This window comes from Sapajus apella, unplaced genomic scaffold, assembly GCF_009761245.1.
Source record: "Sapajus apella isolate SASKATOON/1434 unplaced genomic scaffold, GSC_monkey_1.0 scaffold95, whole genome shotgun sequence".
Lineage (NCBI taxonomy): Eukaryota > Metazoa > Chordata > Mammalia > Primates > Cebidae > Sapajus > Sapajus apella.
The window spans coordinates 3,578,919-3,596,268 of NW_022437035.1; the positions used below are offsets into that span (position 1 = coordinate 3,578,919).

Below are 17,350 nucleotides of genomic sequence, written 5' to 3' on the forward strand. Positions count from 1 at the left end.
CCATCCATCCATCCATCCACCCATCCATCCATCCATCCATCCATCCACCCATCCATCCATCCATCCATTTCTTCATCCAGCTAATAAATCAGGGTCTCAAATACAAATGTCTCCATGTAACAGTAATATGAATGAGAAAATCTTGGTGAATCCTATGGCAAAATGGAGCCATCACTATCCTTCTTCTCCTCCTCATCAACATCAATATATCTGTCATTTATTGACTTTGTCCATTCATCTTCCATTCTTTCAACATTTACTGAAACCTTACTAGGCTAGTTAAGACCTGATTGGCTTCTGTGAATATGATCAAACAGTGTTGCTGAAAAGCTCCTTTACACCAGTCTGTGTATCTGGCGAATGCCTAGCCTCTTACCCACGGCCTTTTCTCTGTCTTCTCCTGATGAACACATTGAAATTCTTTTGCAAAAAAATGTACTCACTAAGGACTGGAACCAATAGGTGTCGGGTGAGGGGTGGTCAAATCAGTGGTATCAGGAGTAGGAGACATCACTAAAAGTCTTAAAGAGAAGGATCTAGGTACATTCAAGGTTTTCAGGAGTTTTTTCCTAGTGCAAGGTCATGCATAGGAGATCAGACACCAGTGAAAGGATGAGAACATGGCTTGCTGAATGGTGAGGTCATGAGTCAGGGGCCAGGGCCTAGGACAACACCAGAGACAGCCTCAGTGCCTTTAATCTGGGCAAATCTGACCTTGTAAAACAACTCCTAAAATCCTCTCTCCAGTAGCAATAGTCCTAAATGGCATTTACTGAACACCTACTGTATAGCAGATATTGTCATTTCCATATATTATATCACTGAATCCCACTGCGAGCTTTCAAGAGGGGAATCACGTTATCCAGCTATGGATGAGCAAAGAGACTCAGACTCAAAGAACATCATGCCATGTTATGCAAGGTCACATGACTGATAAGAGGCAGGATGAGGATTGGAACCCAGGATTTAGAGTCCATCGTTATCCCCAAAATTGAGCACATCAAAATCCCCTGGGAGCTCTTCCAGCCCATTGATTCTTAGTGAGTAAGACCCCCAGGTGATCCTGATGCAGGTGTTTTGCAGACCACACTTTGACAAACTCCACCTGAACCTTGCTGAGTCACGTTTGGGAGGACTTTCTTCTTTTTATTTTTGCATCATCTCTTGGTGGTTCATTGTCATGAGGAATGTGACAGTGCTCAGAGAAGAATCGATGTGGGGCTGGGGGACTGCTGTTACTTACATATGAACTTTTTGTTTGCAAAAGGTTTCAGGTTTTATCTTCAAGGGCATGACTTCATCCACTATAAAGGTGGGACAGACTGGAGTCTGTCATTTTCTTCCTGAAGACCAAATCTCTGCACAGGTCCAGAACCCAGATTTTGATTTCTAGCTAAGTGCTCTGTCCAGAGTGAGTCATTTCCTGAGAGCCCGCTATGTGGCAGATACTTTGCTGAACACTGGAGATGCAGAAATAAATCCACCAAGATCTTAGCCTTCAGGAGTTCAATGTCAAAACCACATTCCCCTCTCTGTTCTGCATCTCTTGGGCTGGGACCCTATAAAGCATTTATCATCTCGTTCAACTGTCTCCTCTTTCCCCCTTCTCTTACTGCAGACTTCCGCTTGTGTAAACTTTGCCGAGAATTTGAACAGAAATAGTAAATAATGAAGCTCCAGAGGTTTGCACTAATTTCCCAGACATTTAATCAATACGGAGCTGCCCTGTTCATTACAGCTGTCAAAAATATGCAAAATCGTCCATCTGGTCCTCTCAGGTACAAAGCTCTGAGCTGGACTCACCAGTTGCCTGCTTAATTACCACGCCCCATTTTCCCTCATTCTGAGGCCTCTCCATTAACCACGAGCTACCAGCTCAAGTATAAAGGCAAACAATAAATATTTGAAATGGCATTGCCCAGTCTGGGTCTTTAACGGTGGTTGAGTTGGGTCTCTGGATGAGGAATACAGGTGGCGTTTCGTGGAAGAGCAGCCTCCCCCAGCTTCTCCCCTGCACCATGGCCTTGCCCAGTCTGCAACCTCCTTCCTTCTTGAGGCCCCTCCCTGGCCCTCAAATATTTAGACCTATTAAAAACCATTGGGGGGAAAAATGATCTATACAAAAGCTTTGCATAAAAAAGTGATCAATGCAAATTCCTCTGAGGAAATTGCTTCAACAGATGGAAACGGCCCATTTGCAACAAATGCCGCTGGCTGTGCAGATGGTAATTATGGGATGTATGTAAACATGCAAGCTCTGGCAAGCAGAGCAAACTGCACTGCTGAACTTAGCCTGCATCAGGGCCGCCTGCCCTGGCACTGCACCTGCCCTGACTGACCCATAGGCCAGAGGTTCAAGAAGATGGATTGTGATTTGGAATTCCAGGACCTATTAGCCTCTATTTAATTATAGGTCTTTCTGAGAAGTTCCCTGTGAGGCAAACCACACATTCTCTAATCTCTGGGTAGGCCAAGGCTATGGCATGGCCCCTTGGAAGAAAGAAGTCAACAGGTATTGAGCGCTCACTGTATGCAGGGCACTGTGCTGTTAATCTTGAATGCATTATTTTATTTAATCTTCATAAAGACTCTGGGAAGTTACTTTTATTATATAATCATGATCACCACCATTTTTCAAATGAGCAAATGATGGCTTGGAGAGCTGAAGTGATTATTTTTAAGATCACCAAGTTAGGAAGGAAGGGGACCAAGATGTATCAGTTAGCTGTTGCTGAGTAACAAGCAACCCCAAAGTTCCATGGCTTTGAATAACAAGCATTTGTTATTGCCTACAAGTCTACAGGTCAGCTAGGTAGTTTTTGTAGTCTGGACTAAACTCAGCTAATCATAACTGGGCTTATTCATGCAAAAAGATGGACATGCTAAGTTTGGTGATTGGCTGACTATTGGACTGGGAGGCTGGAGGTGTAGGGCCATGTATCTCTCATCCTCTAGCAGAGCATGGTAGATGAGAAAATTCCAAGAGAAATAGCAGAAACTCACAAGGTCTTTTTGTGCTCAGGCTTAGAAAAGGCACAGGATCCCCTGCATACATTCCCTGGGTAAAGTAAGTGACATAGCCAATCCAGATTGAAGAGGTGGAGACAGACACAGCCATCCAATGGAGGGAACTGAAAAGACACATTACAAATGGCAAGGACACAGAAAGGCAGGGAAAACTTGGGCCAGTTTTGCAAGCAAATAAATCACATAGGACTGGAACTTAGAGTCCTCTGGCTCTAAGTTCTAATGTCCCAAGGCCAGCCATGATGGGCCGTCATCCTAGAGATAAGTTGGTCCTTCTTTTCCATCTCACTCTGGCTCACTCTTGTCTGCAGATTAATCTTGGCTCATCTCTTCTTTCTCCCAGTGATTCTCACTCCCACTCACCATCTCCCTTTCTTGGACATCTGAATTAGATGGCATTTTGAGAGCTCTGTTTCTATCTCCATCAAAAATACCCTTTTGGGTCTCAGGCAATCCCTCACCCTCTCTGAGCCTCAAAGTTGTCATCCGTACAATATAGAAGATGGAGGAGATTCTATCTGAGGTTCCTTCCAGGCAAATTCTTTATGATTCTATGAGTAATAAGTGATTCCCTTGCCCTAGTGGTCTAGCTCACTCCCGTACCTGTCCTGAAATTACCCCCCATCTTCGCCTCTACTTCAGGGAAAATGTCTGGACTCCAGAAAGTCTATATTGGGTAGTATATGTGTATAAAGCTTTATCACTGAGAGTCAGTATAGTGTCGTGGACTTCAGTTCTGGAATGAGATAGGCCTTGGTTCTCAGGCAACTTTATTCAGGCAATCTGCTGGCTACATGGCTTTGGGTAAATCACTAGACTTCTCCTCCATCGGGCCAGGCTGGTCTTCTTCTCATGGTCCGTGGTCCGTGGTGCATGGAGTCTCTCTCTAGAGTTCAAGAAAGAGAAGAATTGCACGAGGCCCTTTGTGATACCGACTTGGAAATAGCACAATATCTCTGCTCCCATATTCTCTGAGCTTCTGTTTTTTCATCTGCTCACAAGGTCACTGTTGATTAACTAGCACATAGTAGAGGCTTAACAGATATGAGTTACTACACCTACCCTTGTTGGTGTCATAGAACTCTCTTTTCTACACATTATCTCATTAAAACCCATGATACAAGACAGGCGGATATTTTTATAGATTTATTTCACGGATGGATGAAAACATGGAGACCCTAAGATAGGATGTGACTGGTTCAAGACAACACAGGATGTCAGCAGCAAAGTTGGGGTTGGCCTCTTGACCCACAGTCCAGCGCTTATTTCGTGGTAACTCATCAGAGCTGTCCTTCTCTTTCCCACTTACTATTCCGGTGTCCAGTGTACTCAGCTTCATCTTACCATAGGAATGGAGCAGGGAGCTTTGGGAGTGGAAGGGCTGAAAGGGAGGAAGTACAGTCAGGAAGAAGCAATGAGCTTGGGCTCGGGTAATACATACACTTGGGTTTGCATGCCAGATCTACCGTCATCCGACTCAGTGACTTCACCTCTCCGAGCCGCAGTTTCTCTGTGGGACCACTGCCGGGATTAAATGAGATAAAGCTCACATAGGGGATAACACACGGTAGGTACTTAATACACGGTAGATCCCATTTTTCTAGCAATAGTTGCCAAAATATTGTGTTGTGGGGGATGGGAGGGGAGTGCTTCAGGAGAAAATGTAGCACAAGTTTTAAAGCTTTAAGGTGTATTGAATCTTTCAGTAAAAGATATATCCCAGAGTCCTGCCCCTGGAGTTTGATTCCAGAGGTCTGGGGCCTGCATTTCTGAAGAAGTGGTCTCTAGACCACAGCTGCAGAATCATTGGCTCAGACACCAATGTTTCAAACACTTTAGAGTTTTATGCAATCCTTCAGGTACCTACTGAGAGCTTCTCACAACCATGATTTTACTCCCAATCACTTCCAACATTTCCTCTCACCGCATGGCCTTTGTATTTGCTGCTCTGTCTGCCAGGGAGGCCCTCCCTTCCCCTTCTTCCTGGCTGTATACGGCCAGCAGATGTGATTATACTTTGTTAATGCAGAGTTGTAAGAATTCTGAAGTCGTGCATACAAATTCTGCTTCTGTTTAAAAATTAGATCTGGTGACATCAGACTGACATCCTTGCACGACGTCAGACTTTCTGTCTCTGCAGGAGGGAAAGGGTACTGCTGCCTTCCTTCAGTGAGGCTTGCACTGAATCGTGCCCCAGTCTCCACCATTCCCTATTACTCTTCACCTGGCCCACCTCTCTCCCGCATGTGTATCTCTGATCAGCTTCCATAGGTATTTGAGTTTGCAGCTCCTGAACTCAGAACCTCTCTGACACTAAAATTATTTGGATCTGTTCTATCTCAACAGTTCTGTGAAGAAGATAGTTTTATCATGCACCCATTTTACTGGTAAGGAGACTGAGGCTTATAGAGTAGAAGGGACATGTTTAAAGCCTTAGATCTCTTGAGTCTGGCCTGGAGACAGAATCCATGTCTTTTAACATCCAGCCTTCCGTAGGGGAGGTCAGAGGCCCAGGATGGGACCCCAAGCCAGAGCCAAAACCTCTCCCCAAGGCCCGGCCAGGTACTTTTCCCCCTGAATCTGTTTCTTCATCCTTCAGACACTGCAGGGAAGCCAGATTCCTCTCCCTGCTGCCTCCAGCTGCCCCGCTCACCCCCGCATTGATCTCCAGCTTTACGAGGGCGACAGGCCACACCTTTTAATTGCATGATTGCATCTTTATGACCTACTCATTGAGCAGGTCTTCTCTGCTGGGCAGCCAGGCACGGGAATTTATATGCGGAACTGAAACGTTTATTGGAATCATATTGATAAAGGCATATTGTGAAAAGGCCCGTGGCTCTAAAGAAGAGGCTGGAGTTCTCAGGAGGCGGGGGGAGAAGGCAGGTCAGCATACTCCCACGGAGAGAGTTGGTCACTTGTGAGATATAAGGGCAGGGCCTCCCCTCATGCCCTTCCCAACCCTGAAATATTTCCTCTTTCATCTGCCTGTTAGGAGCTGGGTAGGAAAGAAGAAATGCCTGGGAAAAGTACAGAGAAAGGGACTAGGAGATTTCTGAAGAGCAGGATTCCAGGCTCATGGACGCGTTGGGATTGCAAACATAGGGATGGCCCCTGTTGAAGGGAGGGAGGGGCCTTCAGGTAGAGGCTTGGTATGAACCAAACACACAGCAGGGGCCGTGAAAGGGCAGAGTGGACTTTGCCTGGAGCAGGATCTACAGGGAACATTTCTGGTCTGCTTGACAACTCCATGTGACTGTTGTGCAGGCAGCTCACACACAGTGTGTCCCAGATGGAACCGAGCCTCCTCGTTCTATCAGCAGGTGTGTCCATTGTGGGTAATGACAAATCCGCCCTCCCAGGTGCTTGGGGCACGTGGGAGACCCCTTTGTCTCTTCCCTTTATTCCATTGCCCACCTCCACTACATCACAAACGCTGCAGACTCTACTTTCAAAATATTTGGAGATGTTAAGTTGCTATTGCATTGCCACTGTTTCTCCCATGGATGGAGGCCTCATTACCTTTCCTTGGATTCTTTCGGTAGCCTTGGAATAAAATTTTGTTTCATCCATCATCTCAGCAAGATCTTCCTTATAACCCTATTTTAAATCACAATCTCTGCCCTACACTACAGTCTGCTGCTTGACCCTGATTACAGAACTTTTCTCTACCAAAAGTAGCATGTACTTTATTATTACTATTATCTATCTCTCCCACTACAATGTAAGTATCTTTTTCTTTCTTCTTTTTATTTTTTTAGAACCAGGGGAAAGCGTGAACGCAGTCCCCCACTACCACAAATTATGCAGTCGGGTTTCCCACATTTGGGAAAATCGCAGGGGTCAGCACATCTAGAGTGCAATGGATAAGCCTTGTCCTGGGAAAACCAACTTCGTGATCACGGTATCTCCCCTGCCAGGTAAGTATACAATGTAAGTACCTTAAAGGCAGAACCTTTATCTTTTATTCTCTGCCCTAGCTCACATATTCAGTACCAAGGACAGTGTCCTGCACATAGTGGGTGATATATGTGTATATATACACATGTATATATATACAAATAAATATTATGTATGTATATTTTAAGAGACAGGCTCTCACTCTGTCACCCAGGCTGGAGTGCAGTGGCACAATTACAGCTCACTGCAGCATCTAACTCCTGGGCTCAAGCAATCCTCCTACCTCAGTTTCCTGAGTAGCTGGGACCGCAGGCATGCACCATCATGCCTGGTTAATTTCTAAAATGTTTGTAGAGATGGAATCTCACTATGTTGCCCAGGTTGGTCTCAAACTCCTTGCTTCAAGTTATTCTCCCACCTCAGCCTCCCAAAGGGCTGGGGTTACTTACAGGTGCAAGCCACCATGCCTAGACATAAATATTTGTTTAACGGGTTCAAGAATGGATTTGGTTGGAGCCAGGTCCTGGGGTGGGGGAAAAGAAGCTCTTCCGTGTTGCTCTGGGAGCTGGAGCATGTGCCCTGAGCTTTGATTTCCACCCGGTATGAAACTGTGCGTTAGCAGAGTCCTTACCCACGTTTCAGGCAATCAGCATGCCTTCCCGGAGCTCTGAATTAGTAATATCACGCGCCATGGAGTCAACCCTAAGTGGAGAATTTGGAAGAGGAATAGCTCAGGGGTTAATTTGAATGTATTTCCGTGTCTCAAAATCAGCACACTGTAGGAGAAAGGAATCTGCTTAGCATAGTAAATGGCATTTGATGCGTAGCCTCTTTCTTTAAGTGCGATCTGGGTCATCTGTCTTTTTGATTTTGAGATGATTGTGGTACCAAGTTGAAGGGTAATTCGATGTTAATTGGTGGCAACTAATTAGACCCAGTTTGTGAACTCTCCCAGGCCGTAAGCCATGGATGCTTTGGCTCAGTGTTATAACAGTCAGTGTCTGTCTTTAAAACAGTTCTCTCTTTGATGAGAAACACTGGAATATGGCTAAATGAACCTCCAGAGATCTCTCTTAGAGACGGGGAGAGTGGGTGGTATTTTAGGGCTGGGATCCCAAGTTGGAATGATTAGATGACAAAGTTTAGGCCAGGTGTCTCTGAGTTCAAATCCTGGCTTAGCCACTCCATAGCTATGTGGCCTTGGCCAAGTCCCTGACCATGATAGGCCTTAGTTTCCTCATCTTTGTAATAGGTAGGTTACAGTTTTATTCCCAAAGTCCTTGGGAGGCTTAAATTAAATGACCAGAGGAGGGAAGATTGAGTGCCTTTTATTTAACTGTAAGTGTGGCTAAGTATATCACAGGTGCTTCATGCCATCACATGGGAACATTTGAAGATTCCCCAGAAGTACATGTTAGGTGGGTATCTGAACGTATGGGTTGTTGTTGAGTGAATGGACGCAATTCATAGATTATAGGAATGGACCACATTTCCAAAGCAGATGGTAGGACTCGGTATTGAAAATGTGAAGACTGCTCATGAAGAATTCTAAAGTTTCAGAACCTGAAGGGGTCTCTAAGAGCCTTATCATTTTGAAGGTGAGTAGAATCAAGCCCCCAGGAGGGAAAGTGATGGGGCCAAGGGCACACAGTAAGTGAAGGACAGAGTTGTGGCCGGGCGTGGTGGCTCACATCTGTAATCCCAGCACTTTGGGAGGCCGAGGCGGGCGAATCATGAGGTCAAGAGATCAAGACCAGCCTGGCCAACACGATGAAACCCTGTCTCTACTAAAAATACAAAAATTAGCTGGGCGTGGTGGCGCACAGCTGTAGTCCCAGCTACTTGATAGGCTGAGGCAGCAGAATCGCTTGAACCTGGGAGGTGGAGGTTGCGGTGAGCTGAGATGGAGCCATTGCACTTGAGCCTGGTGAGAGAGTGAGGCTGTGTCTGCAAAAAAAAAAGAAAAGAAAGAAAAAAGAGGGAGGTTAGAACTAAGGTGCCCTCTACTCCAGTATGTCCCCAACTCAGCCTCTTCACAGGTGCACATGGCAGGGAGAGAGGCAGAGCCTAGAACTGTGGTTCAAACATTGGGCAGGGAAAATCAACAACACTCAGAGACTCCTTGGCAACATCCACCACAGGCCTGGGAACTCCCTGTAGTAGAAGATGAACAAAGACAGAACTCATGAGCATCAAGGAGACGCAAGAAAAGAAAGGCATCATAACTCATAGCCATCCACAATAGATTGTGTTGGGGTGAGCATTGATATGCCTATTGATCAAAGGAGTAAATGCAAATTGCTGCTAAGTGTCCCCCTGGCCCTGGGTCAATATGCTTCTTAGGCAAATAATCCAGGAACTATTCTTGATACTGGAGATGTCTTAATCAGGGTGGCCAGGACAGCTTGCATCCCTTTGAGATGTAGCTGCCTTGTGAGCTAGTCTAGTACGATGCTTTTTTCACGACTTCATCCATTTGTTCATTCAATGTATCCTAAATGCTAACTACGTGCCAAGATTCTTGGAGGTACTGGGATGGAGCAATGAACAGGAAGGCAGTCCTTGCCCTGACAGCACTCACAGAATAGACAAATAAATGAAGGAGTTGATTTCAGATGGTGACAAGTGCTGTGAAGAAAGTCACATAAGATCAGGGGATGGAGAGTGAGGGGACGGTGTCTTGCTGAGATTAGGTGATTGGGAAGAGCCTTTCTGAGAGATGGTGACGTGTGTGCTAAGACACCAATGAATCAAAGGAGTCAACCTCATGATCCAGAGTGAAGGATTCTCCAGGGAGAGGAAACATCATGTGCAAAGGCCCTGGGGTGGGAATGAGCATGGTATGTCGGAGGAACAAAAAGGAGGCTGGAGAAGAGTAGAGTGGCAGGAGGTAAGGTCAGAGAGGTAAGCAGGGACCGGGTGATGCAGCCACATCTTCCAGGGTAGGGAGGTAGATTTGATCTAAGTGATGAGGTCAGTAGAGAAGGACCAGCCATCCCCTTTCAGTGTGAGCACCTCAGCAACGAAGGATTCACCTAGAATAAGCGACAGACAGGCTCCTGGTTGGAGTCCTGTGGGCATGGCCTGGGCTGAGCATGAAAACTTGGGCAAGCACCTCCCCGCAGTGAAACCTCCATCTCCTTATTCATAACATGCAGGACTTGGACTCATGGATCCCCAGCTCTATCATTCTGGCATTTTTTTCAAGAAGATGTGGTACAAATATGCAGCCTCAACATGCTTCCTTCATTCACATGTGGGAAAACCCTGGCCAGTGGGTCACAAGGCTCTAGTGAGCACGTGCATAGGTGGCAGGTAACCACACTGAGTGCAGGAAGCCCGGCAGAAAACCCAAGGAGGATTCAAGGGCATCCTAGAGTTCAAGGTCACCTCCTCACTTAGCCCTGGGTGTCCTTTTGTCTGACCTCCATGTATCTCAGACACCAATGTGACCTGGGAAAGCTGGTTTGACCCATGACCCTTTGGGGTCTAAACTGTGGACTCCTGGCTTGTAGAGGCCCATAGCACTCTGAAGACAAAGTTTCCTTTGGGTGATGTGGAGTAAACTGAGCCCCTCCATCAGTTCCTATGCCCGTGGGACGAGGGAGGCTGTGATTACAGTGGAGGAGGAAAAGCAAAATTCTGAAAAACGCTTGCATACGAAGGAGCTCCACCTGCAAATGCGGATCCTGGGCTCACGTGTTTCCAGGTCCATGCTGGTGAGGGCGGGTGCACACCCGTGCAAGGCTTCCCAGGCGTGTGTGAGGGTGAGTGTAAGTACCAAGCAGGCAGGAGCTGTGTTCCATTTCATTCACTGCCGATTCCCTAGCACCTGGCGCGTGGTGAGTAATCAATAAACATTTGTAGAGTGAATGAATAAATGTGTGCTCATGTGTAAAAGTTAAAGTTATCTGTTTTCTAACTTGACAATCTGTTATTTGAGCTTTCTGTCCAGGAAATACATTGATAAAATACTTGGCATCACTATCTACACCCACCGTTTCTTTTTTTTATTTATTTTTAAATCTTTATCGACGAACAACGTGCATGTGGGAAAGTGTAGACATCACTGTGTACGTCTTGATGAATTCTCACAAAACGAACTCCCACGTAATCAGCACCCAGATTAAGAATCAGAATGTTCCCAGCACCCAGTTCAGCTACTGTTCTTCATGGATAGCCGTTATTCTGTGCTCTAGCAGCATAGACTAGTTCTGCCTGCCTTTACACTGTATGTAAATGCAATTACACAACAGGTACTGTGTGTGTTGTCTCCTTTCACTCAATATTATGTTTGTGAAAATCACCCACATTTCTCAGAGAAGTTATGGACTGCTCATTTCCATTCTTGCACAGCAGGAGTTGGTAAATTTGTTCTGGAAAGATCGGGATAGTAAATGTTTTAGGCTCTGTGGGTTACAATATTCTGTCTGTTGTGACTGTTCAATTCCGCTGTTGCAGTACAAAAGCTGCCATCAACAATAAAGAAATGAATGAACGCGGCTGTGTCTAATAAAACTTTATTTACAAAACAGGAGGGGGCTGGATTTGGCCACCAGCTGGATTCGCCAAGCCTGTCATATGGTACACCTTTCTGGGAATATGACGCAATGTATCCACTGAACTGCTGATGGACCTTTGGGTAGTTCTCAGTTTCAGGTATTAGAGGAGTGTACCCAGAAAATTCTCACACCTGTCTGTCAGTGCACATATGCAGTCATTTCTGTTGGGCGTGTCCCTAATGTGGGATCTCTGGGTTATGGTGTCGGCACCTGTTCAGCTTTAAGAGATACTGTCAAACAAACAATTGTAACACCATCAGTTCTTAATTAGGTGAGCGCATGTGTTCTCATGCGGTGCAGTTGTTTTCTTTACTTTGTGCTGTCCTGCTGATTGGTACCTTGCACTGCTTGTTACTGTCACCGGGAACTGCCCTCAGAGGTTGCAACTTCATCAGAGGCGTGCTTGGAGGGCAGCCACCAGCTCTTCAAACATGGCCGATCCTTAGTACAACCTGGAATCAAGGCATAGGCAACCCGTTAACTCAAAGGAGTCAACTTTGATGAGAGGTTTTATAAGTAAACTCCTCTTTTGTATACGAACGTAGCCTGTCGCTTCACCTGCCATTGCCTTTACCATAACAACCCACCTTGCGTGGCAAGCAAAGGGGGGCCTTCCAGATAAAATGAAAGACAGAGTCTTTGCTAGTTCTGTTTGGAAATAGCCACTCACTTCGGTTCCTAAGCAAACTTACCAGTTTAGTGAACCCCATGCTTCTTTGAGTATCTCCCTTTGAAGACCTTTGAGCCATTCAGCCTAGAGAGCCAACTGCTATGATTCTGGATTTCCGTTAAGCACCGGTCATCAGGGTAGCAAGCACCATGGACATGGCGACTGAGCAAACTCACACCTGAGTTCAAATTATGCCTGTGTCATTACTCCCTCTGGCTTTGGGCACATTCTTTAACCTTCCTGAAATTCAGCTGCTGTATACCATCTCATCTAATCCCTCCAGTGACAACAATGAAAGTGGTATTATCATAATCTTCACTTTAAGGATCAGGAAACTGAGGCTTTGAGATGTCAAGGTCTTGCTTGAGCACAGACTCACACCTCAATCTTGAAATCTAACTTCAAAGACCATCTGTGGCTGTTACGCACAGGTTCCAGTTATGCAGCAAAATAGCTTCCTTTGGAAAAGTCACCACTTTGTGTTTTTAGAGTCCTGAGTTTGGCTCATCAGGAACAATCTCCTTTTCTTGGAGAAATAATTCAATGTTGGATGCAGTCTTATGGAAAAAGTGACTTCCCTCCAAATTCTTGTAATGAGACAGTTCTTGCTGAGGACAAAATATTGAGGTCTTTTGAGGAGATGGTATTTCTTAGTGGAGATATGCATTTTTTTTTTCAGCAAAGGACCTGCTGTTTTAAATTTCCAACAACTGGCTTACTTTTTAAATGCTGGAAAGGAGTGAGCTTTTAGTGCCATGAGTCATCTCTGGGCTGGTGAACTCCACCAATCCTGAGCATCAAGTCAGCCAAATGTGAAACTGGTGTTTTCAAATGCATTTCCACTTCCTCAGAAATAAAGCTGGTGTTGTTTTTTGAAAAAATTAAAATTACATGATCCATTATTAAGTATAAGAGGTAAAGCACTGGTGATCTTTCCTCCACCAGCTGATCATGGTTTGCCTGACAATGTTTCATTCAGTCACTAAGTATATAAGCCTAGCACATTTACTGCTGTCACTTAGCAAATATGCCCAAGGTGTTTACCTGTGGAAGTGGACAGGTAGATTTCTAGCTGAGTGGTTCATGCATTCACCTGGTTAAGAAATCTATCAGGGAGGGCGGGGCTCAAAGTTCTGCCAAAAGATTGCCCTAGGCTCAAGACCTGTTCTTTGAACAGCATCAGGCATGTAGGAGGCCATTTACATCCAAGGTGGAGTAAAAACCAAGATGGCGCCCTACAGAGTAAAAACCAGGATGGTGCCTAGAGAGCCAGAGGTGGCCATTTACACCCGTGGGCTACGGAGGTTTGGCATGGCAGGACATAAAGTGACTTGGAGGCTAAGCCCACAGCTCTGGATGGGCCAGAAACTGTAGAGTGACCTACGGATCCTGGAACACCAAATGACCCCAGATCTTAGACCCCTCCCCTCCACCCGCCAAATACTGGATTGTCCCATCAGAGATCCCCCAGAGGGAAAGACTCCCAACTTCCTAGCCAGCATGACTATGGATGGTGAAGGGTAGATTTCAAGCACTGAGGCATGAGAGAATTCCTGTTTCCCTTTGCCATTTTTCCAGCTAAGACTTTGTTAAACACCACTTTCTGTTAATTACGCATTTCTGAGAGGCTTGCATTAGACTGCTGGCAAGAAGGTGAGCAAACCCTGGCTGACCTGCCTTGTAGGTTCTTGGAGGTGTGTGAGGGAAAGGAGCAGGAATGTGTGGCACAGGCAAAGTGACGACACTGTCCAAGACACAAATTACGCCCATGTGAGCAGCGAGGCGATTGTTCCAATGATCAATGTTGGAAAACCAAAGGTGCTCACCCGCCTCGGGCCTTGCCCTGGCTGCAGACGTAACCTGGAGAAAGCAATTCACACTGATTTTTCCCAGCCCTGGGATCCCACCTTCAGCCTGGGACCCAGGCCTTCGGTAATGAGCAGCCTGGGCGAATGAGGTTTGGAGTCGAAATCCATCTGAGGCCTCTCTCCCTGCCAACGTCTACAGCTTAATAATTGCTTCCCGGCTCCTGCTACATTCAGGTTCAAGAGGAGCGTGAGCCCCTCCAGCAGCATTATGCAAATAGGGCCCACTCCGTTCCGGCGGCATATAGAATATGTAAATTTATGGCGGTGGCAGAGGCTGTTTAAGACAGAAGATTTCTCAATGATGAAATTAGATTTTCTGGAAAGAGGCTTCCGAGGACCTGTCTCCGTTCCTCTGCCTCGTGCTGTGCTGTGGCCACCAAACCGGGGCTCTGGGAAATAATTAAGCGAATTACAGTCTCAAGCCTCTTTTTTTTAAAAAAAAATAAGGACGGAAAGAAGAAATAGACCAGGTTTCACGAGGCCACAACAAATGCATACTTTATGGAATGTGTAAACAGGAAGGGAGGCTGAGTGGGAGGGAGGGAGGCCGGGGTGGAGCAGGGGCTCTGGTTAGCAAGAGGCATTAATGCTGGGCAGAGAGGCTACAGCGTCACCTTGGCCCTCAACCCGGCCCTGTGGAGCCTCCAAATGGGGGGGACAAGGATGGGGACAGTCAACAGAACCATGGGTCCTGGTGGCTGCCTCACCCCTAACACTGCAGCTCTGATCTGCTTCCCACGCCCGCCTTCTCATGAATTTGCTAGAAGGTAGTATTGATGTCATTTCAAAAAATGCAAAATTAGCAATCTAGACCAGAGGTTCTCAAACTCAAACATGCATCAGACTTACCGGAAGGGCTCATGAAACACAGATGACGGCCCCCCCCCAGGGTCTCAGAATTTAGTCAATTCAGGGAGGGCTGGAGAATTTGCATCTCCAGCAAGCTCCGGGGTGATGGCTAATGCTGCTGCCCCAGGCAACCGACGTTGAGAACCGTGGCCCTAGAGTTCTGTTTCCATTTGACAGACGGTGGAAACTGAGGCCAAAAGAGTTAGGTGGTTTGCCAAAAGTCACACAGTGGAGTCAAGGCCTGGGTATGGATCAGCCTCTTTCCACCATTATCGTCTTTGGTCATTGTCACCATCATCACTATTGTCACTGTCACTTGCTAAGACCTTTCTATGTGCCAGGCACTGTGCTAGGCACATGTATGCCTGACTTCACTTAGCCTTTACTGCAGTTCTACACCAGAGCTGCTACTACGATCCCCATGGGGATCCTGAGTCTCAACTTCAAATTGCTTCACCTCTTGAACCTCAGGTTTCTCATCTGTAAAATGGGGAGTTCTCACCTTTCAGAATGTTGAGAGGATTCAATGAGATTCCACGCTTAATGTGCTCAGCACAGAGCCCAGCACGCAGAAAAGACTCACTTATTAGACATTACGGTAATTATTATTATTCTTATCTGTCAAGTTGTGTGGATTAGGAAACACAGCCAGGTTGTGAAGTGAGCAGAAGGTTTAAGAATATAAAGATCTTGATTTCAGCCCCGAATCCTGAACTCACCTGCTGTAAGACTGGGAAGGGGGGTGTCACCCACCTTCTCTAACGCCCGGCTTTTGTGAAAAGGAGTTGAGGCAACTTAAATTTCCCAGGATACTTTCACCTGTAAAATTCTCTGATGCCGCAACTCCCCACATTGCCCGAGTGTGGATGCTATCCTCCTCACCTGACTTCACATATAACTGTATCAGCTTCCTCCCGGGCTCCTTGCCTCTGGTCTCAACCCAGCCAATCCACCATTCTAAAATTCCCAAGTGGCAGCCTGATTCTGTGCTCTCCCACTGAAACTTTCCATAGCTCACGACTTCTCTGCTTTCAGTCAAGTCTGACCATCTCAGCTTGGCATTCGAACTCCTTCATGACCTGCCTGCTCATCTGCTTCTCCCTCTTCCACTCTGTTTTCCAATCATGTATGGAAGCACGTTTTACCCTCAGGCACCGTACTATTTCCTGCTTCCAGACTCTGGTTACTATACCTTCTGCTTCACAGCCCATCCCTGCCTTTCTTCTCTTCCCCTGCAAACTGTTTGACCTTCAGCGCTCAGCTCAGATATTTTGTGCCCTGAAAAGGCTTCCCTCTCTTGTCTTTTTCCTGTCTCCCACCCCAGGTTGGATAAGGTATTTTACCCCAGCTGCCTATAGGCATCTCATTCTCATGCTTAATAGTTACATTGTAATAGTCTACTGACTTTTCTGTCTTTTTCAATGGACAGTGACTGATTTAAAGGAAGAGACAAATTTATTCATCAAGCTTTTTGGAAATTTCCTGGCTTGCTGTTTGTCTGATCTGCTGTCTGTAAGCCCCATGAGTGCAGAGGCCTTATATATTTTGTTTGCCACTGTCATTGCAGTACTTATTACCATGCCTGGCACATACTGTATGTTCAATCCTTGAATTAATAAATCTGAAATCCCTGCCCATTTTCCTAGATTTCTTACTAACCATTACATCCCTACTGCCTGGCAAAATGTCGGGAATGGAAGTGCTCCGGAAATATTTGCTGAATGAACAAATATGTGAATAAAATGAATGACTTCACATATAACTGTATCAGTCAGCTGTTGCTGTATAACAAACAGCCACTAAATCTCCATTGCCTACAACAATAAGCATTATTTCTCGTCTAGCTTTATTCTGCAAGGAGCTGGGGCAGCCCTGAGCTGCAGGTGGTGCCTAGTTTGACTCTGCATGTCCGTCAGCCTCTGTGTATGAGCAAGTTAGCCAGAACGTGCTTCTTTCAGGGCAGGGACAGAGATGCAAGAGAAAATGTGGAAAGCGCCGGGTGTCTTAAGGTCTCACCCCGGAGCTAGCACACTGGCCCTTCTGCTTACATTCCATTGGCCAAAACAAACCACGTGATCAAGCGCAAAGTGCAAGGACCCACCCTGCAAGAGGAGAGGCTGCGAAGTCACATGGCAAAAGGCATGGATAAAGGGAGAGTGAAGAATTGGGGTCAATAATTCAACTCAGTCCAATGGCCGATCCCAGCATCCAGCCCAGAGAGCTTATAGCACATGGTCACCATGCTCTATCACCATCTAGACAAAGTGACCCTGTGTGGACCACCTCCCACCCCGCCCTAGGTGGCTCTTCCACGTTCAAACCTCTAGAATATCTTTGTACTTTCTGCCTATTACACTCTCTTTCATCCCCCACCCTGCAGTTTTCAGTGATTTTCCCTAAGCCCTTATTAAACAATCCCTAGATCTCAGCCCATGATATTGGTGCACTGGGGCATGTCAGAAGTGTCCCCTTAG

General features: G+C 46.2%; 1 protein-coding gene and 1 non-coding gene across 2 annotated transcripts; both read right to left on the bottom strand.

The window, feature by feature from the left end:
• Positions 1-6,791: 6,791 nt before the first annotated feature.
• Positions 6,792-6,955, bottom strand: LOC116535664. Its single transcript, XR_004262308.1, has one exon. It is a non-coding gene; the product is annotated as a U1 spliceosomal RNA (small nuclear RNA).
• Positions 6,956-11,846: 4,891 nt separating this feature from the next.
• Positions 11,847-14,234, bottom strand: LOC116535501. Its single transcript, XM_032256602.1, is given in 4 exon segments — positions 11,847-11,941; positions 13,833-13,903; positions 13,986-14,062; positions 14,064-14,234. Coding segments are annotated over 4 exon segments (414 nt in total).
• Positions 14,235-17,350: the final 3,116 nt, after the last annotated feature.